The 22641-nt window shown below is 54.3% G+C and overlaps 9 protein-coding genes and 4 non-coding genes across 13 annotated transcripts in view; 7 read left to right on the top strand and 6 right to left on the bottom strand.

Moving 5' to 3' along the window:
* Window positions 1–1477, top strand: part of P884DRAFT_290505 (pyridoxal phosphate-dependent transferase) — a 1905-nt gene extending 428 nt beyond the window's left edge. The window contains exon 2 of the mRNA XM_069444060.1: window positions 79–1477. Within this exon, the coding sequence (XP_069299711.1) occupies window positions 79–1225 (1147 nt within the window). The 3' untranslated portion in view covers window positions 1226–1477. The remainder of the gene's footprint in view (window positions 1–78) is intronic.
* A 473-nt stretch (window positions 1478–1950) lies between these two features.
* On the top strand, window positions 1951–3656 carry P884DRAFT_320494 (uncharacterized protein; the record flags this gene model as incomplete). Its single annotated transcript, XM_069445380.1, has 1 exon — window positions 1951–3656. One exon carries the CDS (start codon window positions 1951–1953, stop codon window positions 3643–3645), a length of 1695 nt encoding a protein of 564 aa, XP_069299712.1. The 3' UTR covers window positions 3646–3656.
* Window positions 3657–3778: 122 nt separating this feature from the next.
* P884DRAFT_t51 lies at window positions 3779–3850 on the bottom strand. The gene has a single exon. It is a non-coding gene; the product is annotated as a tRNA-Cys (tRNA).
* Window positions 3851–6702: 2852 nt separating this feature from the next.
* On the top strand, window positions 6703–7473 carry P884DRAFT_283443 (uncharacterized protein; the record flags this gene model as incomplete). Its single annotated transcript, XM_069443659.1, has 2 exons — window positions 6703–7088; window positions 7201–7473. The coding sequence occupies 2 exons, from the start codon at window positions 6703–6705 to the stop codon at window positions 7307–7309; spliced, it is 495 nt and encodes a 164-aa protein (XP_069299713.1). The 3' UTR covers window positions 7310–7473.
* A 464-nt stretch (window positions 7474–7937) lies between these two features.
* P884DRAFT_t41 lies at window positions 7938–8022 on the top strand. Its single transcript has one exon. It is a non-coding gene; the product is annotated as a tRNA-Thr (tRNA).
* Window positions 8023–8822: 800 nt separating this feature from the next.
* On the bottom strand, window positions 8823–10089 carry P884DRAFT_238990 (Chloroperoxidase). Its single transcript, XM_069440113.1, has 4 exons — window positions 9969–10089; window positions 9644–9881; window positions 9278–9549; window positions 8823–9142 (listed from the first exon to the last, which is right to left on the bottom strand). Exons 1-4 carry the CDS (start codon window positions 10054–10056, stop codon window positions 8955–8957), a joined length of 786 nt encoding a protein of 261 aa, XP_069299714.1. The 5' UTR covers window positions 10057–10089; the 3' UTR covers window positions 8823–8954.
* A 2189-nt stretch (window positions 10090–12278) lies between these two features.
* On the top strand, window positions 12279–13619 carry P884DRAFT_219407 (trimeric LpxA-like protein). The gene is made up of 4 exons (XM_069439408.1): window positions 12279–12296; window positions 12358–12656; window positions 12758–12874; window positions 13003–13619. Exons 2-4 carry the CDS (start codon window positions 12475–12477, stop codon window positions 13394–13396), a joined length of 693 nt encoding a protein of 230 aa, XP_069299715.1. The 5' UTR covers window positions 12279–12296; window positions 12358–12474; the 3' UTR covers window positions 13397–13619.
* Window positions 13620–13630: 11 nt separating this feature from the next.
* P884DRAFT_t50 lies at window positions 13631–13702 on the bottom strand. The gene has a single exon. It is a non-coding gene; the product is annotated as a tRNA-Arg (tRNA).
* Window positions 13703–15173: 1471 nt separating this feature from the next.
* On the top strand, window positions 15174–15668 carry P884DRAFT_267948 (uncharacterized protein; the record flags this gene model as incomplete). Its single annotated transcript, XM_069442154.1, has 2 exons — window positions 15174–15545; window positions 15618–15668. The coding sequence occupies 2 exons, from the start codon at window positions 15174–15176 to the stop codon at window positions 15666–15668; spliced, it is 423 nt and encodes a 140-aa protein (XP_069299716.1).
* A 774-nt stretch (window positions 15669–16442) lies between these two features.
* Window positions 16443–17942, bottom strand: P884DRAFT_297898 (uncharacterized protein; the record flags this gene model as incomplete). Its single annotated transcript, XM_069444554.1, has 3 exons — window positions 16443–16849; window positions 16956–17636; window positions 17918–17942. The coding sequence occupies 3 exons, from the start codon at window positions 17940–17942 to the stop codon at window positions 16443–16445; spliced, it is 1113 nt and encodes a 370-aa protein (XP_069299717.1).
* An 18-nt stretch (window positions 17943–17960) lies between these two features.
* P884DRAFT_267950 (uncharacterized protein) lies at window positions 17961–18506 on the top strand (the record flags this gene model as incomplete). Its single annotated transcript, XM_069442155.1, has 1 exon — window positions 17961–18506. One exon carries the CDS (start codon window positions 17961–17963, stop codon window positions 18504–18506), a length of 546 nt encoding a protein of 181 aa, XP_069299718.1.
* Window positions 18507–19843: 1337 nt separating this feature from the next.
* Window positions 19844–21602, bottom strand: P884DRAFT_328078 (alcohol dehydrogenase-like protein). Its single transcript, XM_069445571.1, has 4 exons — window positions 21304–21602; window positions 20778–21167; window positions 20200–20640; window positions 19844–20111 (listed from the first exon to the last, which is right to left on the bottom strand). Exons 1-4 carry the CDS (start codon window positions 21466–21468, stop codon window positions 20067–20069), a joined length of 1041 nt encoding a protein of 346 aa, XP_069299719.1. The 5' UTR covers window positions 21469–21602; the 3' UTR covers window positions 19844–20066.
* A 751-nt stretch (window positions 21603–22353) lies between these two features.
* P884DRAFT_t49 lies at window positions 22354–22437 on the bottom strand. The gene has a single exon. It is a non-coding gene; the product is annotated as a tRNA-Lys (tRNA).
* Between the last annotated feature and the right edge of the window lie 204 nt (window positions 22438–22641).

Here is a 22641-nt window from a genome sequence, read left to right on the forward strand (position 1 = left end):
AAAAAAAAAAAAAAAAAAAAAAAAAAAAAAAAAAAAGAAGAAGAAGAAGAAGAAGAAGCCTTGCTGACAGCCGACCAGATACCTCGATTTTGTAGGCGAATTGTCGGCCGGCCTACTAGGGCACACGCACCCGCAGGTGCAGGCGACGATCCGCCGCACGCTCGAGGAGACGGGAGTGTCACTGGGGGCGACGACGCAGCAGGAGCACGCGCTGGCGGCGGAGCTGTGCGCGCGCTTCCGCCTCGCGCGCGTGCGCATGACCAACTCGGGCACCGAGGCCAACCTGCACGCGCTGGCCGCCGCCCGCCACGTCACCGGCCGCCGCCGCGTCGTCGTCTTCTCCGGCGCCTACCACGGCGCCGTCCTGTCCTTCCCGAATGACCACGCCGGCGACGCCGCGCCCGCGCCCGCGCCCGCCCCCGCGCCCAACACGGTCGACCGCGCCGACTTTGTCGTCGTCCCGCGCTACAACGACCTGCCGCTGGCCCGGCGCGTCATCGAGGCCGCCGACGACCTCGCCGCCGTCCTGGTCGAGCCCGTGCAGGGCGCCGCCGGCTGCATCCCCGGCGGCAGAGAGTTCCTGGTCGGCGTGCGGGAGGCGGCGCGCAGCAAGGGCGCCGTCTTCATCCTGGACGAGGTCAAGACGTCGCGGCTGGCGCCCCACGGCCTGGGCGCCGAGCTGGGCCTCAACCCGGACCTGGTGACGCTGGGCAAGTACATCGGCGGCGGCCTGGCCTTCGGCGCCTTTGGCGGCCGCGAGGAGGTCATGAGGGCGTACGACCCGCGCGTCCGGGGCAGCCTGGCCCACTCGGGCACCTTCAACAACAACACGCTGGCCATGTCCGTCGGCAAGACGGTCCTCGCGGACGTCTACGCGCCCGACGTGTGCGTGCGCTTCAACCACAAGGGGGACCGCTTCCGGGAGCGGCTGGCGGAGGTCTCCCGCGGGTCGCGGCTGAGCTTCACGGGGAGGGGCTCCCTGACCGGGCTGCACTTTACCGAGGACGGGACGGAGGAGATCACCTGCCGGGAAGACGTCAATAGAAAGCAGCGGACGGACCTCCGGGATCTGTTCTGGTTCGAGATGCTCGAGGCGGGCTTCTGGATAACACGGCGCGGCGTCATCGCCTTGATCTTAGAAACACCGGACGAGGAGCTCGATCGCTTCGTCGAGGCTGTGAAGAATTTCCTGGAGAGGCATCGGGACATCATGATGGTCGAATAGTTAAGGAGTCGAACGAGAGAGATCAGGGGAAGCCGTTTGATTTTCGGGCGCGATGCCATCCGTCATATTAACCACGAGACCATATCATCATTATCCGGCTGCGGTTGTATGGATCCAGGCATTGATTGCGTTGCACAAAGGTCCCTAGCCTCTGCTACGGCTCAGTACATTCTATGAAACCCCTGGCCAGATATTGCAGATAGTTAACGAAGTCATTGGAGAGGGCATCAAGAATTTCTGCTCCTGGAGGCCTTAAAAATCCATAATAGTTTGGTTCCTCAAACCTTCCTTGTGCTGTGGACGTCGGCTCTGGGCTAGAGGATGGTGCTGGGATATGGTCGCTAATAGTTATCTTCAAACAGATATTCAAGGGCAATAACCTCACCTCGGAGCGCCTTGTTGAGGGGCCGGCATACAACAAAACGTTCAATGGTCAGTTGCATATACAAATGTACAAAACTGATCTGTGAGACCCATTGGCAATTTGGCATCTGACTTTGCCCTGAGCAGCGAACAAGGCCTTTGTTGCTTTCTTACCCGTTTCTTTGTTGGGCAAGACGACATAATAATTACCCACCCAGCACACTGCCGCAAGGTAACTAATACCCAATCTCCTGTTCTTCATCTCAGTGTGAAGACGACATTTGCCAATAGAGAGGTTAAACAAGGAAATCGGGCACACAACAGAACAAGGCAACCACCAATAGACATTTAATTCCATAATAATGGCTCACCAAAGACAACGCGGGAGTGGCGGAAACAAGCACGGGAACGAAAGAGACCGCAATCAACAACAGTTTGATCACCGAGGTGGATATGATGGTCGCCAGGACAGATCCACGTATTACAAGATCTATTATGAATGCGACGGTGGACCAGGTAATGCCCATCAGAATATGAGGCACGACCAGCCACAGCAACAGGATACCCGCAACAGTGGATACAGGCCCCAGAATCTTCACCGGGTCCAGCATCATCGCGAGCATCGAAGGCATGATCGTGACCAAGGTCGTGAACAGGGTAGTTGGCAACATGGGGGGAGAGGTGAAGCAGTTAAAGGGCGACGCAAAGTCCGCTGGGCAGATCAAGAGGGGAATGACCAACAAAGACACCTCAACAATCAGCGGGAGGAGTGGCAACCGAACTCCCAAAAACGTCCTGACAGCGATGTTCATCGACAGCAAGCTCAGCGCTCCCAGTACCCTCTCGAGAGGCAGCAGCAGCAGCAGCAGCAGCAGCAGCAGCAGAGACAACAACAGCGGACCCGGGAAATGAGGGAGTATTTGGACCAAGACGAGCTCGACGCGTCGGACGACGAAATTCTTGAGGACGCGCCCCCTCTGCAAGGATCGGACAGGCCGAACTACGGATGGGAACATGGCTGGTATCAGCAGCACCCAGTACATACGGGCGTTTTTGGCCCAGGGGATCAGACCGTGCAGGCGTGGCAGTGGCAGCAGGAGGAGCAGAAAGAGCAGCAAAAGCAGCAGCAGCAGCGGCGGCGGCGGCGGCGGCGGCACCAGGGGCGACAACAACCGTCTGGATATGAGGACTGGCTCCGGGACCGAGACGGAATCCGCAATAAGGATGTTGCCGATTGGAATCGGGGCCAGAGGCGTCAGCTGGAAGAACAGCGGGAATCTCTCTGCCACCTCTACTGCGAAGCAGAAAAAGCCAAGGCGATGCTCCAGGCCGCGCACGAGGAACGACAGCGTCAGCAGCAGCAGAAATCTCGGTCACGCCCGTGGTTCCAACAAGAACAACAACAACAACAACAACAACAACACCTCCTCCCCATCCCAGGTCAACAACTGCACACCCCGCCCCGGACGCCGTCTCCCTCTCCTCTGCCGTCTCCCTCTCCTCTGCCCTCTCCCTCTCCTCTGCCCTCTCCCTCTCCTCTGCCCTCTCCTCCGTCACAGACGCCTGTCGGGGCCGGGGCAGCACGCAGCAGCCCGGAGGGGGTAGGGGCGGAGGAGCTGACGCACGCGCAAAAGATCCTGCACCTGCTCGTGTACACGACGCAGCTGCGGCGGGCGGTGGGCCGGACGGCGGCGCTGGTCGCCGGGGCGCACGAGGCGGGCCTCGCCGCCGCCGCCTTCTTCGACGGGCTCGCCGCCGCCGTCGACCGCGTCACCGACCGGCTCGACGCGCTCTGGCGCGCCGCGCACAGGGCCGACGATGGCTTCCCCCGGGACGGCGACGGGATCCCGGTCCAGACCGAGTTCTGCGCCGCCTGGGAGCGGGTCGTCGACGGGTACGGGGAGGTGCTCAGGCGGGAGCATGCCCTCTTCGCCGCGGAGGACCCCCTCGGCGGGGGCGGAGGGCGTGGGGAAGAGGAGTGGAGGGACTATCTCGGGGCGTTGGGCTTGTTTGGGGACAGGGTGGGGGCGTTCGGGGAGCGGCTGAGAGGTTTCTAATCCGGGGTGATCATGTCCGCGATTGCAGCGGTCGGGGCCAAGTGGGGAAAAGGCAATTCCGGGGGGGGGGAGGGACGGAAGACGGAATTGGAAAAAAACGTCCCCAGCGACGATGGAGGAAGGAAAAAATTCGAGGACGAAACGCGATTTGAACGCGTGACCTACCGGACTGCAGCCGGTTGCTCTACCCCTGAGCTATCCGTCCCTAGAAGGTTGCTGATGTAAACATCTCACTTGAGTGCTTACATAGAGTGAATGTTGGAGTTTGACCTTTTTCTTGCACCACGATCGCAAGGGGGTTTGCAGGGGACGATAATTAGATGTTGCTGATGCGATGCGAGATCCAGAAGAATTCAGCGAGACAAGGTATGCATACTAGAGGCCGGCTTCAAGTTGCACAGTTGGACATGTCTAGAGTACCCGAGGCGGTAGCAAGGGGCTAGAGGAGGAGGGAAAGGAGGGACGTGATGGCTCTGTTGAAGCTGACAATGACAGGCTATGGCAAGGAGGAGCTCATGCCCGTTGTCTGTTGCCGGCGAACGAGAGCGGGGACCGCAGGATTACGTTGCGCGGGCACATTCCAGGCACGGCATGGGGGAATAAACCTGGTGATGAGGGTGTGCCGGCAGTGGAGTGAAGAAAACAGAAACAATGGTCGCCCCTCTACTTCAGATTTCCTGTTTTTGGCTTGCCTTACCATTCTTGAGACCTTGGTGGTTGTCAAGAAAGCACAGAGCTAATTATTTAGTAGAGTTCTAGTTCCAATCAAGATATGTCATATATCCACGCGGTCTAGGGATAGAAAATATTATCATGTTTGCTTTAAGCTGACAACTCCCGGTCAAGATTCCCGCTTGATGAAACCAGAGCCATTTTAGTGAAAAAAAAAAAAAAAAAAAAAAAAAAAAAAAAAAAAAAAAAAAAAAAAACCGGCGCCAATGGCAGGCGAACTGTTCGACTAATTAGAGCCAACTATGAAGCCTAGCGTGCAAATCTTCGCCCACCGCACACCAAACTCCGTTAGGATTGCAAAGGAATGTAATTTGGTGATCGAGCTCGAGGGTCATGACAAAAGAGGTCTAGTAGGTCGCAATTTCATATAATTACATTAACGACCCTTCTAAGGACCCACTAAGGATTAGGCTCAGAAGTCACTCTTTTTCCGCGCCCTAAGTACGCCTATGCTTAGCCTAATAATTAAAACTTCTAAACTTGTTAGTATATTTAATATATACACTAAAAAAGTAGCTTCTATACTCTAGTATTATTATACGATTGTGGTCTTCGGAGGCCAGGTTTGGCCGACCAACCGTCAAGGTTGACGGACTGGGATTTAGTATATATTTAGAGCGCTTCTACCAATGCCTCTGGCATTTGACATTAATCAACAACTATCATCATCAAGTCCGAGGACTATACGAGAGTTCTAGTAGTGCCTGCCCCAGCGCTTATACCGCTATGGTTGTCCCGATTGCAGCACACCCTGCCGTGCTATAGTAAGTATTATGTATTCTATATAGCTATCATGGCTAGCGTTAAGCACTGGCTAGTAGCTAGGTACTACTAGTAAGCGCGTAGGTACCTATCTTAAACGTACACGGAGTGTAGGAAGATAGGAAGGTAATGTACCCTAGCTGGTACTAGCCTGGTATATCGATGGGTCAGTATACGGTGGCAATATTCGCTGTAAGCGAACCGAGACCCACTGGACCTCTTTAATTAACCCTCGAGAGAGATCGACTGCAAGAAAGAAAACTGAGTGAAATCACGCGGGTGGTCAACTTTTGTATTCAAGGAGCGAACTCTATATAGTATAGGCATAGATCTACTTTTAAATGTCGTGTCCAGGGAATAAGTAAACATTATCACCAACAGTTAATTAATATACCAAGGTACCGAGTAAAATAAGGCCAATTGTCGCGCTGATCATTATAATCAGACGAATTTTCAAGCATTCCAAGGAAACGAGTCAGGGAGGATCCAGCCGGCAGGGTGCCAGCCGCCACAGGCGAACCACCCGTCAGTTTAGTGTAGATAGTAGTGGTCCACATCGATTTTGGAGTCTCCCAACGATCAGCCCTACCAAACCCTGTCAAGGACAACACGGCAGCCCTGATACCAATCAGATGGGTTTACCGCTCTTTAAAATGCACTGCGATTGTACATACATTAAAACCGGCAGTGCGCCTGTTTTAAGCTTGTTCCTAACATTGGCATGATTTTACTGCTTACAGAGTAGCCACTATTACTCTGTACAAAGTATTGCCAGTTAGTTATCTGGCATTCTCGGATCATTTTGCCCAGAATCACTTTTGTTACGACTGCGCACGTAGGGCACACGCGAGGAGCCACTGCGGTGGCAAGAACTGCGCGACTTAGCAGGACCACATAACATTCGCAGTTGAAGACTTACTGTGATCGCACTGGGCTGGACCACTAATAGTCGATTCATCAGATATGTTCCGTCTATACATTCCGTGCACGATGCACCTTGAGCTGGCAGTGTGCACAAGCATTTCTGTACGGAGTAGTTATTGTTCCACACAGTATCCTGATGGCTCCCTTACTTTCAGCATAACCCGAATTCATAATACACACACGGATTAACTACACTCTGACTGGGGTCAGAAGCGAGTCAGTACAAGCTTTCTATGCTACCTCCGTAGCCTCTCAGACATCCCATATTAGCGCAACTCCACTGGTGTGCAGGTCACTTCCGAAATGGGGACGTTGTCCGGCAGAGGCCCTACTAGATAGACACGCAGGGGAGGACAATCGCACTGGGTTCGGAATCCCCGTGGTCGGCCTCGACGGAAGTTCAGAGATAACGTTAGTATATAGGACAACCCATGAAGAGCTTCTTTAGGACGGGCCAACAGCCACAGGTCTCTCTCTCTCTCTCTCTCTCTGTGGTGTTTTTTCTTCCCTGTCACTCTCTTTCATCACCGAATCCCCTGCCAACCGCGAGATTGCTAGTGCTGTCATCGCCGCTCTCTCACCCCCGCGTTCTGTCATTCTCTGAAGAGAAAAAGCAACAGGTCAGACAAGCCACCGACAATGCGTTTCACCAGCGTCCTCACCGCCGCTCTGTTCGGCGCCGCCGCGGCTGCCCCGACCGCCGCGGCCCCGCAGGCCGAGATGCCCAGGATCCGCGAGGCCGTCCGGATCACCGACTTCTACGCCCGCAAGGCCCCCCTCAACGGCACCCTCGGCGGGCCCGTCAGCTCGGTCAGCTTCAAGATCACCCCCGTCCGCGGCAACGGCACCGTCCCCGTCTCGTGCTCGGCCACGGCCGCCGAGGGCGAGAAGTCGATCCGCTTCAAGCCCACCGCCTACCCGTGCGAGGACAGCTCGAGCCACTGGGACCAGTACTCGTTCGAGGTCAGCCGGCCCAAGCCGCAGGGCATTTTTGACATCACCGTCATCCACAAGGCCGGCCCTGGGTACGTGACGTTTTGTTTGATTTAATTACTGCTCCCCCGTCCCCTCTCCACACAACAGCCGCCGAGTGACCGAGAATGAATGAGACGAGGAGACTGACCGTTCGCGCGCTAGATTCGGAGTCCGGGGCCGTGCCTCCGTCCCCACCTACTGCCATGCCGGTGGCGCCGACTCGCTGGTCTGCGGCCAGGTTGCCAATGTCACTGTCGGCCTGCACCGCTAAACGGCGTTGGAGGGAAAAGGGACGACACGAATGGAACGAAGCAGAAATGAGGGGTTGCTGTACGATGATTGATGCAACTTTGATGTGTTAGTAGTTAGACTTTTGAGACAGCGTCTGATGGCGCTCCACGCCAAATTGTGCAGAAGAAGCAGTGTAGCCGTGGGCTTAGATGTCTTCGGTTTCCAAAAATTTCTTTATTGACATGGTGGTCGTGACTTGTCTGGAGGTCCCTCGAAGATGAATAATTAGGTATGTTACGCCGTTGGTAGACCTAAGTCTTAAGAAACTCGAGCCTGGTGAGTTTGCCAATGGTGACAGCTGAAACTGATAAGATGAACTCTCAATGGCACTATGCCGGGGGCTGTTGAACTGACAAAATAACGAATGGACCGGAAAGCGAGTAAGGACACAAGTTTGACCAACATCCAGCTAAGAATAATAGGTGGGCGAAACGTTTGCCCCTCTTCCAAACTGAAAGTGAAAAAATTATATCTCCGTCTGACGGACGCGTGGCGTTGTTGTGGCGAGAAATATTTCTTGGAATATCAACTAGGAAAATGGGAGTGGTGGAGTCTGTAAACCAATCATAAGCAAGGCCAGTCAACGTTTGTCCAACAACGACCTGTTAGCCTTAATAGCTCAGTGGTAGAGCGCATCACTCGTACGCCTTCGGCGATATGATGAGGTCCACGGTTCAATCCCGTGTTGAGGCATAACAACTCCAATCGTTTCTTTTTCATCATAGGTTGGCGATGAACTCAGCTTTTTTTTATGGTTCCTCCTTCGACGGCAAAACCATATACTAACATATTTCCGTCCAATCAATTGCTGCAAACACTGAAACATCGAACATCCCTCAAAAAAGACTACACAAAAGCGGAATCAGAGGGTTACTCCTTCCTCTTACAAAGCACGCATCTTCCGATTTAATTAATTAATTAGATCTGACCTCAGGCTGTGATCGAATTCGACACTAATCGAGTCTTGCTGAAGTGCTGCATTAGGCCGCTTGGGATTGCGTTTGCCTTCTTCAACAGCGCGTCAAGCCAGCTCAGACTCACGGATTCCGTCGGAGGTCCAATAAGCTACTTGAGGGAAACAAAGCTATCTTGCAGTGTCCTGGAAGTTGTTGGTTTGCAGCTGGGCAGAGAGGGGTTGGGGTTTGTGCAAATCGGGCAGGTAGCAGCGATATTAATTAATTACAACTAATAGCGACAGTCACCCAAGACGGCCGATAGGACGCAAACAAGGTTTTAACAAGAAGGCGGTGGTGCACTACAGTTACCAGTAGCTGTGGAAGACACAGCAAGCACCCTAGAGGCAGTAAGGCATTCTTGTGATGAGGTCTGCCCTAGCTCAATCGCCGAAGGTTGCCATCATGAGGAAAAAAGAAGGGTCACGTAGCGGTCGCTTTGGTCTAACAACACCTGGTGTGGGAGAAACGCAGTCTTCCCAGACGGAGAAGATAGCCTTAGACCAATTCCGGAGCTGCAGTTGGTTGTGGTTAACGAAGCCACCATGTATTGTGTCGTGGTGTTCAGCTAACTAATTAGGTAGTGAATGAAAATGGTAAAAATTGTCGCTTGTATCAACCGGGAACAAAACAGTCGGACGCGTCGTTCCACCTAATGGCAGTCCGTGTCACTTAGAAACCAAAGTGGGCGCGACGGCGGGGTAACCGACGATGGTGCTTCCGAGAGCCTGACGTGCCGTTCGATCCCTCAAGCTCCTTTGTGTATTTCTCGATTTCCTCCATGGAGCTGTTCAGGTCCTCCTCCTCAAAGGACGCGGCCGGCCTCTTCCAGCCAAGATGTTGAGGCAGCTGCTCATGCTCTGTTTTATTTCGGATACACGCCAGTCGGACGGGACGTGCAGTATGATTAGCCACAACGCTCCAGATTGTCTGGGCTGCAACTCTTATGGAGAAAAGGGGGAGAAGCCGGGGGGAGGGCGGCGGGGAAAGCTCACCAAAGAACCATTCCACCCAGGACCTATTGACGGTGCGCGACTTCTTGTCGCCCAGCACGACGACGTAGGCGGCCGACTCGCCGTAGGTGAAGGCGTCGCCGAGGTCCGACATCGAGTAGGTCGGGTTGGTCGCCTGGGAGGTCTTGATCCGGCCGAGTCTCGCCTTGGCGGCCATCCTGAGATCGATCGTGTCACCCTCCCAGTACGTCTTGGTCTCGTCGAAGACGGTCTGGTTGAACTGCAGAACGTTGCCGAAATACGCGTCGGCCCGGCTGTCGTGTACAAAAAATAACGATCAGCGTCCCAAGTCCAACGACGGCGGTCCTAGGTAGTTGCTTCTGGAGGCATAGGTTTGTATTTAATTACCTCAGACTGGCGTCGTGCTCGAGGATGTTGTGGTTTCCGAGGTCGTTGAGCGAGAAAGTGCTCGTGTTCTTGGGGTTGGTGGTGAGTGCGAAATCGAAGAGGAAGCTGGCCAGCGTCTTGTTGATGTTGAGGGCCTCAAACAGGGCGTTCTCGGTCTGCTCCCTGGTGATGTCCTTGCCGTCGTGGGGCAGGAAGCCGTGGTTTGCCAGCGTGTTCAGCATGGGACACGGGGCTCGGACTGCGCGCAAGAGGTTCCCGCGTATTAGCATCTACCAACGAAGGCGCCCAAGTCCTGGTCTTTGGGTCGACGGCGCGTTCTCCTTACCGTCATACGGTCCAGGGGGGGACCAGGTGTCGAACCCCGCGAGCGCGGGGCTGATTGCTATCAGGACTGGCAGGACAGAGGCTCTCATGTTGATGAGTTGAAGTACTTGGGATATCAAACCACTGGGTCAAAGGCCAAGGGAGGGTTGATGGTGGAGGGTTACGAAATAAGGTACTTGGAAGAGGCAGCTGTTCTGCTCTTATTTATGCAACACGACTACTGCGCTATGTTCACACCTGGTAGGGAGGTAACCTACCCGAGGGCCGACCTTTGGAATCTAGATCGGATCTCTAATGACTCCGCAGGAGACGGAGCCGGACCTCAAACTTGCGGCAAATGGCCCGAAGGCTGGAGTTGTGGTGCACAGCCTCCTAATGGACCGCGGTACGACATTGGGACGAGGTACAGCCTGCTCTCGTGAGTGGTACGGAGCCACCGCATCAAGGATACAATGTCTCCTCCGTTTCGGCGATTCGTGCCCACGTTGCGCTGCCAAACTGCTCCCAGCTCGGGGCTGAAGGTGGCATGAACTCGGATGCCACGGATACGTAGCGTATCGGGCACCGAGGGGAGCGCGACTCTTCTTCGGTCGACGCGTCACCGGGCAGGGCAGGCAAGGAGGGTGGCATTGTCAAAAGATCGGCAGGCCCCCGCCTGCTGCATGGGAGCCCGGCGCGGCGTGCGGTTGGCTCTGTCGTCCCCTTGGTGAGATACTCCAGACCCACTGCGGCATCTCGCCCTGCTTTGCGACATGCTCCTTTTAAGTCCTTTCCTATACTAGCGTACTTGTCATATATCCCTGAAACTGTGGGCGGCCCGCTTCGCATTTATTTCAAACTTTAAGCATGTCTGGAGGAGGCAGTAAGGTTGCATTGTGTGGTAGTGTAGATGGATGGATGCGGAAATCAACGATCTTCGTACATCTGCTATATGGTTCGGTGATGGAGGAGGAAGAAGGAAGACGCTGACCGGCTCCACCCTGCAGGGAAGATGTGGGTGGATGCAACCCTGGTGGGGCCGGGAACCTCGTGGGGCTCGGTCCACCACACATTGCAATTCGAACATCTTATGCTGGCCAATCATATCTGGTGCGTTGTCAGCCGCTCGAACAGGAAGGTCGAAATACCAGGGCACGTAAGGCTCCAGACCAGGTCGTTTCTGGGGAACACGCCCCACGCCGGTCATCGAACGGCTTACAGAGTACTTGTAGTGAGGTGTATCTGTAAAATTGTGAATTGAGACTCAGGTGCTGGCCAGCCCTCGAGGAGTTAGGAGCCATTGGCTCAACCGGGACACGACTTTGCCCTGTCTGAGGCGGTACTTGCTGGACTCTATACACCACATGCCCAAGGTAAGGCAGTGTCCGGACTGTTTAGGTGAGTACTCCTTTCTCCTTTCCCGAATCAATCTTTCCCCGTCCGAAACTTTTGCCATTACAAGATCTTGGCTAATGGGTTGCCTGGCTCAGAACGTGATCTAAGTCTCCGTACTGTCGTAGGCTCAGCCATCACAGGGGCGAGATACCCTATTACGCCGTGCTGACTTGGTAGGACCGCGCGCAGGCCACTTTGTTAATACTTGACGCACCATTGTTGCGAAACACGTCATCATACGGTGGGGATCAGCAGCACTGCCTCGTAACGACGGTCGCTTGCTGACGACAACTTGCAACTTCGCCGCTGCCTTCTCAACATTGGCATCCAGATGCGCTTCCGTTCACGCAATCCGACCAAGGGCCTCTGGGAAGCACCCCCCCCCCCCGACGGTGTTGCGAACACATTTTTCCTCCAGGGTATTAGGAGCAGTGAATGACATCACTGAGGTACTGAGGAATGGGTACCCGAGGCAGAACCGGAAGCGAGTCGAGGGAACTTGAAGGCACAAAGCGCATTCTGTATTCTCGCCGTCAGAACAGGCCGAGGTGAAGTAGAATCATTTTTTCGAGTCTTGATGGACGACAATTTACATCGCGGCACTGGCAGTTCGCCGTCCTTGAGCCCGTTTCAAATTAATTTTAACCATAACTGCACTTAAGTCTCTTCCTAACCTAATCAATACCACATTTCTTACCATGACAGAGTTAAGCCTCCACCCTAGTGTAGTGTGTATATAGTAGGGACCTTACACAGCAAAGGCTTGGCAACCTCGTCGGCTAGGCCCGTTCCGTCTGTCAACTCCGCCAGTCGGCAAACTGGGAAGTGGAAGCGGAGCCTTGAGCAAGACTAGCACCCCACCCCACCCCGCCTTTGCGAGAGCAGACCCTTAATTACACTACTGCGTACGGACATCTACTGGGCACTTGTCTAGGCATCTTGATTGGGTACTTAGGTAAGCTCAAAGAGTTATCGCCTTCATCCAAAATGGTTTGTCTTACTCGGTACTTAATTAGGTATCTAAAATAGCCCGAGCTTCATCCCATCATTACAGTAGATCTTAACAGTGCCGAACACTGTTCCCCCATCGACACGCAAACAAACCCAAGCAGGCACGGTATCGATATCCTACCATGTCACAAGACAATCTTGACCTGGCCGACAACCGGCGCCGCATGCTCGCTGGCGAGCTGTACTATGCCTTCGCTCCGGACCTCACGGCGGAGCGTGAGCGCTGCAAGAGGGCTTGCGGAGCTTTCACCGCCGCCAATCTCGGTGGAGCTTCGCGGCGGAAACTAGTTGAGCTGTGGAAAGAGTAGGCCAATTCCTCCCTCCGCTCCCCCTTGGTCAAGCGAATCATCACCATTTTGGGCTTACTCGACTACCTGTGCCTTGCCTGACCTTGCCCATCAACAGCATTGTTCAAGATGACACCCCGCTTCCGCCACCCGGCTCTCCCGAGGAACAATCTGCCTTGCAAAAGTACCCCTGGGTGGACGGCGCGATCAAGTTCGACTACGGCACCCAGTGCAAGTAAGTCATCTATGATCCAGTCGTATCTGAACCCACCTTAATAACTCGCGCTTCTTATTAGCGCTTTGCCATTATTCTTTTCAAACAAACCAAGCTAATCCACCTACCAACAACGATCATTGCAAAAGGTTCGGCCCGGGCGTCTACATCAACGCCAACTGCACCTTCATCGACACGTGCACCATCACCATCGGCGCGCGCACCCTGATCGGGCCCAACTGCAGCTTCTACTCGGGCACGCACCCGCTCGACCCCTTCCTGCGCAACGGCATGGCCGGCCCGGAGTCCGGCAAGCCCATCGCCATCGGCGAGGACTGCTGGCTGGGCGGCAACGTCGTCCTCTGTCCCGGCGTCACCATCGGCCGCGGCGTGACCGTCGGCGCCGGCAGCGTGGTCACCAGGGATGTCGAGGACTTTGTCGTCGTCGCTGGTAACCCGGCCAGAATCATCCGGAGGTTGGATATTCCCAGCGGGGAAAAGAAAGAGGAGAACGAGGCGGGGGAGAGCGTAAGTACTTCGTAGTTGAGTTAATTAGTTGCGTCTGAACTGAAGTGGGTGGTACTGTGTTTCACTCAAGTTTAGTAGAGGATCTACAAGATGGGCGAGGTAGTTGTGCTTGTGCCATGATGGTCCTCGGGGCATCGGACATTTTTTGATGTGTATCGTGGGATGACACTAAAGCAAATATTATTCACTGAGGAAGGAGGGGAAAAGTGAATGGAGTGAAAACTCCATGGCAAAAGAGAAAAAATGTCACGATCCACCCAGGGGTCGAACCTGGAACCTCCTGATTCGTAGTCAGACGCTCTGCCATTGAGCCAGCGGACCTTGATGAGAAACAGCATCCACATTTCTCTACTCATTCTTCTGACCGGCTGATTGAGTACCTTGACCCATTCTCCAGTACCGGTTGCCAAAGGGACGGTCAAGCTGGATCTCGCGAAGGCTGTGATGCTTTGACGGGAAACCGAATGGTTGTTTCCGTTCAGTTTGACTAACCTATACGACCTTTCTACCATTTTGGCCTGGTACTTGTGTCTTGGAGGAGGGATGAACCCAAAAAGAAGCTGAAGTAACCTAGAACCGCATAAACAATTTGGAATAATTACATCTCTCCAAGGGATACAGAGCCGAGCATGCGGAATCAAGAGGTGCGCACTTGAGCTTCCATAAGGGCCGTATTTGCCCTCCCCGCAGGACCCCGCTGCAGTATCTATCCGAACTGAGCAAACGCTCCTCGCAGCCCTCCCTTCGCAACAGGTACCTATCGACATTTAACTGTACTTGTACATTCCTCAGACATCGCGAGGCTATATAGAGAGAGGTATTTTCCATACCTCGACAAGGTTTGGTTGACCTATCAGCTCAGACAGACCGCATGCAGGGTGGCTTGTTCCCTACCAGGTAGGTAATCTCCCTGCCGAGCGTCCCGACGTGATTTCATCCAATCCGAGGGGATATCGAATGGTGGCCGCGTCTCTTCTTGCTTATGTGCATTTGTACACTCGACGAATGAGGATAGCTAGGGCCAAGCATGGCGTGTCTGTCACAAGTCCCTGAGCTGCCGACGGCAACAGTCATTTGGTCGAAGAGTGAGGCTTAATTACGGACCCTGGATGCATAGGAAAGCGTAATGATTGGAAGTCTTGCTTCCACAATATCGAATGTTCCTTACAGCTGTCAGGCAATGCGGCGTTCCCGAGTTTGCGAGATGATTCCTGGCATTGAAGTGGGGGAAGGGGTTTGTCCCAAGATATTGGTAATTACATTGAGTCATGAGGCTCCCATCCACAGCCACCACCACGATGCGGCCAATTAAGTAAGGTAGTAGAGTAGGTACCAGGTATGTACCGTTTATATGGTTAGCATTGGAGACAGATGAACATGTCGTATAATTATTGCCAATGTCATGTTCCGCATGGTGCGATGTCTTCCTTGCTCTCAGCAGAACTACGTTACCTTCTGGCAGTTCCGGCTCTCGTATAAGCAAAAATCTTACCATGGCTTTCTGCCACTACTGCGACATCACGGCATTGGGATGTTCAAGTTGCGATTCCCCTGTTTCTGGGATTTGGGTCCCACACGGTCTCGAGCAAAGTTGTCTTGAACGAGCTTATCCAGCATCTTTCAGCGGCTCTGTTGGGGGAAGAGAGGCCGCATAGGGCTAGCATCGACGAGTCACTGCGAAAAGGAACGCTCTCCAGGTTTAGTCGATGCCTTCTCAGTGCCGCAATCCAAGAGTATACGCTCAAGGCGTCGCAACAGGCTCTGCCAGCAATTGAAAGGATTCTCACTGGGGATGAGGAGGCCAAGGCGAAGGCCAGAAAAGCCGCCGAAGAAGCCGCCGTGGAAAGAGCCCGGCTGCTGCCAACCTCGCGCTGGGATCTATTCAGTACAGCACAAGCGCCAGGGCACTGAAACCGGCGACGTCACGGACTTTGGAAACGCGATTGCCAAGTTCAAGAAAACCCTGCGCGAAAACGGATCCGTTGGACCGGCCACCCTGTTCCTCATCTGCCGCGTAGGCAGCGATAACGAATCTGCCAGGACGCTAGAGGCCCTGAATGACAATACAGCCATCAACGACATTGTGCTGTACTCCAAGTCCCAGCTGGACTTGAAACTAGACGAGAGCGAGAAAGAAGGCCATGTTGATGGATATATCGGATGGGTAAGCCTCGAGTGGTGAATACCTAACCTACCTAGGTTATTATTGCTGCTAATTAACAAAAATATCTGTCAGGTTGTCGTAGAGCTGCTGAGAGCCATGGAACTTCAGCTGATTCCGCCGTGAGGAGGATGATGGGGACGCTGCACCGCAACCGAGAAGCAGGAGGAGGGAGGCCTACGTGAGGTACCTTAGGTACCTTAGGCAACGCTGGGGAGAACTCGCGCCTTGAGAGGGGTCATGCAAAAAACGTGGGGCTCTGCCCTGGGCTCCAGTCCATGTTTATTCATGGGAAAGTGCCTCCCCTGACCTTCTGTTGGGCCATTATGGCATACATAAAACCGGCTGAGGTAGGCGTCCTGGATAGCTTCGCTTGTTAAGGTACCTTATACAAATTCAGTTCTCCTTTACTGTCAGGTTCAGCTGGTAATAGCTATTTCCATTTATCACCGCACTCTAATTACCTTCCGTGGTGATCCCCATTTGCACCTGATCGGGAAACGAGGAGTACCTCTACCTGGTGCTAGTAATTACCTCCTGCGTGGGAGAAGAGCTCTTAGAGGGGTAACCTTGCAGGAACGATAACCAGCTCAGCAAGACAGCCAATCTTCTGGCGGCCCCGCGGCTTTTGCGTCACACCAAATGTGCGTCCTGATGACCAGGTGTTGCCGAGGTCGCAATGTGGCTCTGCTCTCCCTGTCCCTTAATTATTTACGCTGGAGCCTGCCATTGGCACACCTCAGGATGCCAGTCATAATTGGCAGAGTCTTAACCTCAGCAGCTCGCTTATGCTATGTAGATTAAGACACCACATGCAGAGAGCAGAAATGCCTAGCATTGCAAAGATTCGACAGATAAGCTGCCCCGCGCGGTAATTGGAGATAATTAAGCCACCTATCGTCACTCCTCGTCTTCCGAGTCGGTGTCCTCAAACAGCCGAGCCTCGCCCGTGTACCAATGCACCGCGTAAGGGATGACACTCTCCTTGATCTCTTCTCCGATCTCGAACTGGGATACGAGCTTATCCTCGTACTCCGAGTCCCTGGAGTCTGGCTCTTCGTCACCTTGCTCCTCTTCATCCTCGTCGTCCTCGTGGTCATCATCATCATCATCATCATCATCATCATCGTCGTCGTCGTCGTCGTCGTCGTCCTCATCTTCCTCATCTTCCTTACGATCTTCATCGTCCTCAGTCTCGCTACCATCATCGTCCTCCTCCTCTTCATCTTCAGCCTTCTCTCCATCTGGCTTCACAGGCGTGTCGAAAAGATCAAAGAACGACGGTCTGTCCACGGGCTCGTCGGACCCTGATATTGTTACGCGAGATTGCAGTCTGGTCAGTATTATGCTTAACTTTTCAACCACACCCTGTACGGGAGAGTGAGGGTATCAGGGAAAACGTGCTGTACTTACGGTCCCTTCCGTCCCTGTCCATGACAACCATACGCTTCAAATCCCACCCCTTTCGCCACGCTATCGTGTCCCCCAGCGCCTCTCCGTAGACAAGATCCCCCGAGTAGTCCTCAGGGTCTATCTCGTATCGAAACGTCTTGGTGAGCACCTCGTTGTTGAAGAAAGGGTTCCTGTCGAACTCAAACACGAGCCGGAAGCTGTAGGCGTCGTCGTGCTGCACCCGGATGTCGCGCAGATACTTCAGCGCGGCCTCGTCCGCTTCGGTGACGGCCTCCTCCGTGACAGGGTTGTTCTTGAGTGCTTGTAGCCAAAAGTCCGGGATTCCTCCCTTGGGTTCCGCGTGGACGGCGGCCGAGTTGAGCGGCTCGTTGTTCGTGCGTATCTTGATGGCGCCGCGCGTGGTGTTTATGATTCCTGCTCGCTCTTGGTACAAATCAGCGCATCTGCGGTAGTGTTCGGCCTCGAGCCGCGCCAGCGCTTCTTGGCGCTCCTTTATAAGGCCCAGCTGCTCGGCTTGAAGCTTCAAGAGGCTCCGAACACGAGTAGCGACGGGGCGAGGAAGGCCCTTGAGAAATTTCTTGGTGTGAGGGCTAATGGCTGGCTCCGACATGCTGAAGTTGGTGAAGTCAGACTGTTGGTATCCCTTGGTCGAGGACGAAACCGAACCGAACTGCGGAGGTACTGGGAGCAGAGAGTCAGCCGCAGCTTGGGGTGGTTTAATATGCCATGGAGACCTGCCGCCCTAAGGAAAGCGGGGTTGGGTGTCAATTCGGTTGGGCAGCGAATGGTGGCGGCTGAATGGTGCTGCGTTGTGGTGATGGGTGTGTGTGCAGCCTGCTTCCTCTGGATGCGCATCTTTTTCCCTCTTCCCTCTTCGTCTTCTTCTTCGATTACGACACAGCGACACACGCCCCTACCTCACGATCTTGCACGCTCCTGGAGTGCTGTAACCAACTACGAACCCTTGAGCCTTCGATATTGAGACATCTTCAAACATCTCTAACGATGCTGAGGGTGATTTGCACTCCATGTGGCCCACGGCTGATCGTTGTTCCAATCTGTCCGCCCCCGATTATACCACTCTGTCCACCACCGGCCATAAGCCCGCCACCGATTCGGCCACCTTTTCGCCCGCTAGTTGATCCATGCCCTCCATTCTCGGATGACGGCTGCGATCCCCGCCCTCGTCCGAGGAGGCACAGAAGACGGCGGAGGAAGGGCGGGGGCAAAAACGTGCGGAATTCAGCTACGAACAACGTCTTCAACGTCAATGTCGACGTGCAGGACATCGTTCAGCTTGTCAAGCAGATGTTAATGGCCACTTTGGCAGGTGGCTCCGGGGGGGCCGGGGGCACCGGCGGAACGGGAGGGACCGGCGGCAGTGGCGGAACTGGAGGCACTGGCGGCACTGGCGGCACTGGCGGCACCGGCATCAATGGCGCCACACCTGGCGGCAACGGCACAGGAACGACCAAGAAGGTCGACAAGACCAGCAAGAAGAAGAAGCGTCCCGGTCCGGGGAGAAGAAAGCGTACCGGAAGGAAGACCTAGCACCCTCTCTGGGCGTCTAGCTCTGATGATGGAGGACTTCATGTGGGAACTCCGGCTGGGATGAGCGTTTCGGTTTGTCAAGGACGGTTCTCTTGCGCCTTGGGAAGGGCACCGGCGTCGTGATAGGCTGGGGAGTCACAAGCTAGGGTTGATCGTTGTGGTGTTGGAATCTTCACTGATGAACGATACTTAAACGAAGAATGTCCCATGGTTTCGGAGCTGAGTTTTACTGGTCAATATATTTCCTACCTTCCCTGGTACAAGCGTCGTGGGTGGTGAGAGTTTGAAACCTTACCTGTAGGTTTACAGGGACTTTTTATATCTGATAGCAACTCCCAAACTGCCCGGATGGTTATAAGAAACAAAATGAACGGGAACAAATGGAAGCATGGCAGTTACCCCTGTTATCCTCAACTGGTTTTATTATTCGCCGAGATTGAGATGATATTAATCCTGCAAGGTTCTTAGGTGGATAATCAAAACTGCGGGGGCGAGGGTCCGGTGTCGTCCGAGGTGTCATCCTGACCGGGGAGGACGGAAGAGCAGCGGGCCGCGGAGGGGGGATTAACCCCCTGCTACATTAGTCGATGCTCAGGATGGAGAAGGCCAGGGAGTCAGTCTGATGGAAGTAGTGGTCTGGTAAAATCAAGATAGTTCAATAATTCGATGTCTCGTAGTCTTATAGGTTTCTACAAGCGTGCCCTGCATCTAAGTAGAAGAAGAGGGTAATTAAAAGCTGCGACTACCTCGCAAGTGATAGCCCCTCTCACTGCTCTCCCTCCGATCCACTGGGCTGCCACATCCCCAGCTTCCCTAGTGCTCTGCGCGCTAAGCGCTGACCGAGGACCTGAGAGGCACCATTCGGCGGATTCGTTGCTGTCTAGCTAACTAGTGTAGACGCTTGTGTTGCTGACGGGAGCTTCACATCATTAACGACGAGCGCTGTAGTGACGATGACGAGGTGGCCTCGCTCGTAGCAACCGAGAAGATATGACAGCCTGAATTTGAGGTAGTGTTTAATCACGTCTGGGGACGAAAGGCATCGATGACCCAGGAGCGAAACGTGGTATCGATCCAAGCCCCGAGGAACCTAAGCACGGTAAGCAGCTGGTAGATGTTTGGTAGGTTGTCAGTCATGCCGATATGCATGGCTACCCTGCGCAGGATCTATCCCGCCCGCAAAAGATCAAATTCAGCTCTGACGCCCATGCCCTGGCCATATCGGACCAGGCTCATCCCTACCTGACGTTGCCGCCTCAGGAGTCCCCACAGCTCCTCGGCAGCATGACCAGTGCTTGGAACTTCTAGTAATTAATTCGTGTTACAAGTTGGGGAATGTCGAAAACAAATATTTATGAGAGCGGCCGGAATTCAGCTCTGACGCGAGTCCTGCATACCGAACAGGCTAATTATTCAATCTTGCATTTAACTAATAGTTTTGTTCGCGCCGAGGAACTCTAGCGTCAGCTTCCTTGGACGTCGTGGACCCTATCCTGATGTATTTGTATATTCGGACAATCGTGCCGTGATAACATCCACGACATTCACCAACCGCTGCTATTACTCGATCTTGATGCCAACCTTGCCAAAGTGCTTTTGGTTCCACTGATTGTCACACAAGGCGTGTCAGCATCAAGGTACTCCGTAACAATCTCGGCGTACAAAAAGAAACCATCCGCGACCGGTGACTTACCAGATGCTCGTACGCCTCCTTGGCCGTGTCCAGGGTGAACACCTTGTCGTCCACGACCGGGTGGATATCGTGCTTCTCCATGGCCTCCACCATCTCCTCCATCTGGGCCTTGGACCCGACGTAGACGCCGCGGATGGTGCACAAGCGCGCGAGGACCTCCATGATGTTGTCCTTGGGCTGGAACCCGCCGAGCATGCCGATGATGGAGATGATGCCCTCGTACTTGATGGCCCGGAGGCTCTGCGTCATGGTGTTTTCGCCGCCGACCTCGATGACGTGGTCGACGCCCGCGCCGCCGGGCGTCAGCTTGCGCGCCGTCTCGCCCCAGTTGGGGTCCTCACGGTAGTTGATGACGTGGTCGGCGCCCAGCTTCTTCAGAACCTCGGCCTTCGCCGCCGACGACGTGGTGGCGATGACGGTGGCGCCCGCAGCTTTGGCAAACTGTTGTCGTTACAACGTTCAAAAAGTTTCATCGTCAGCAGTCAGCCCTGTCTCAAACTTTTCGTTCTAAGGGGAGAGGAGAAGAAGCAGGAGCGAGAACAGGAGGACTACTTATCATCCTGGGGGATGATACACACCTGCAGCGCAAACAAGCTAACACCTCCCGTGCCCTGCACGAGCACCGTCTCACCCTTCTGCAGCCTCCTCAGGCCGTAGAGGGCGTTCCAGCTGGTCAGCGCGGCGCAGGTGAGCGTGGCGGCCTCGACGAAGTCGAGGTTCGCGGGCATGCGGACGAGGCCGTCCTGGTCGAAGGCGCCGTACTGCCGCAGCGTGCCGTCGAGGCACCCGCCCAGGCCCGTCTTGCTGGCGGCATCGTCGATCGGGCCCGACTGGTGGCCCTGGTTGAAGAGCGTCACCACACGATCGCCGGGCTTCCACTTGGTCACGCGGGGCCCGACCGCCACCACCTCGCCGGCGCCGTCGGAGCACGCGACGATGGGGAGGTTGAGCGGGAAGGGGTATTGTCCCTAGAAGTTGGACGAGGGAAGGTTAGAACTCTGCTGGTTCGTATTATCATGTGTGTATTTGTGTGTGTGTGTGGGTATCTTGGTTGGGGTCACGGAATGAGAAGGGACGTCGCGGAGGGCAACGCAGCCAAGTTACCTTGGGAATCAACAAGTCGCGATAGTTGAGTGATGCGCCCCGCAACTTGACGAGCACATCAGTCTCACCGAGTTTGGGCACCGGGCCGACCTGGTAGGCCAGCTCATCGAGCCCCTTGCCGGCGCCCTGGATGATCCACTGCTTCTGGGTAGCGGGAATAGACATGGTTTGGATGGATGGATGTACTGTGGTAAGCGTGGTGCGAACTATTAGAGGGAAGTGGACAGGATGACAGCGTGAAACAAGTTCGGAAGTTGTGATGTGTTGATGAGAGTCTTTGGTGCTCGCGTGTTACAGACGTCTGTCTTCAGAAATATATATACCTTCATTGTCCCGCTTCTACCTGCTCGGCAGCTATGGGCCCCCTCTCGAATAAGCCGCTTAAGGTCAGGGACAAGACGTCATTGTTGACAATAGAAAGCGGTGGAATGTGGGTCGTCTTCAACAATGGTGGAGACGGTGGTTCTAATATTCACGTAGTCATAATTATGCCGAGGACTTTATTTTCTCCTTATCTCACACTACTATAATAGTGCCACGACTCGGTAATACGAGGTTTTCGCGGCTAGTTGAAGAAGAATTTTGGGCAGTTCTGGTCATAGTGGAGTCTTAACGCCGACAGGTTTTGAGGACGACTTATGTACGGATCCGTATGTAGGCACAGATAGGGTGGGGTTCTTGGAGTTCGGGCCAGGTCAACGCTGATGAGAGTGGATGACACGCTCCTGTTTTTTGGAGAATCTCTTTACCGAACAGATCCGGGAGCCCCCTGGCCAGCATCTTGATTTGTCATATTTGGGAGGACTCCGTCAAGCTGCATGTTCACCGGACAAATATTGATACGGGGAAGGGATTTGTCATAGTGTTATGCTTCCTGGGAAGCGAAGTTGGGTTGTGCCGTGCATGATGCCTGCCAATCCACCTTAAAAACACAGAACTTATAAATGCCGAATTATGGCCGGGAAGTCTGCTTCGTAGGGGATTGCTATCCTGTGGCCGAAAAACGGCAAAAATTCTTAGAAAAATATTGGCAATCGCTGCCGGGAATTGAGCCCGACGTGGGGGTCGAACCCACAACCTTGAGATAACCTGGGACTTAAGAGTCTCACGCTCTACCGATTGAGCTAGCCGGGCAGGCTAGTTTCCTTGTTGTGATTGTTCGCTCTGGTACCAAACCCAAGAGCACACCGCCTGCAGCTGCCGACGGCCACAACACAACAATGGACATGCAGCGAACCAAGTTTTGCCGCATCCTTTTTTCGTTGGTTCGAGAGCATCGTTTCACGTTGGGTGTGAAATAGTCATGCAAAGGCAATATGGTGGCTCACCAAGCCTAGG

Source organism: Thermothelomyces heterothallicus, assembly GCF_042370625.1.
Source record: "Thermothelomyces heterothallicus CBS 202.75 unplaced genomic scaffold P884_scaffold_5, whole genome shotgun sequence".
Lineage (NCBI taxonomy): Eukaryota > Fungi > Ascomycota > Sordariomycetes > Sordariales > Chaetomiaceae > Thermothelomyces > Thermothelomyces heterothallicus.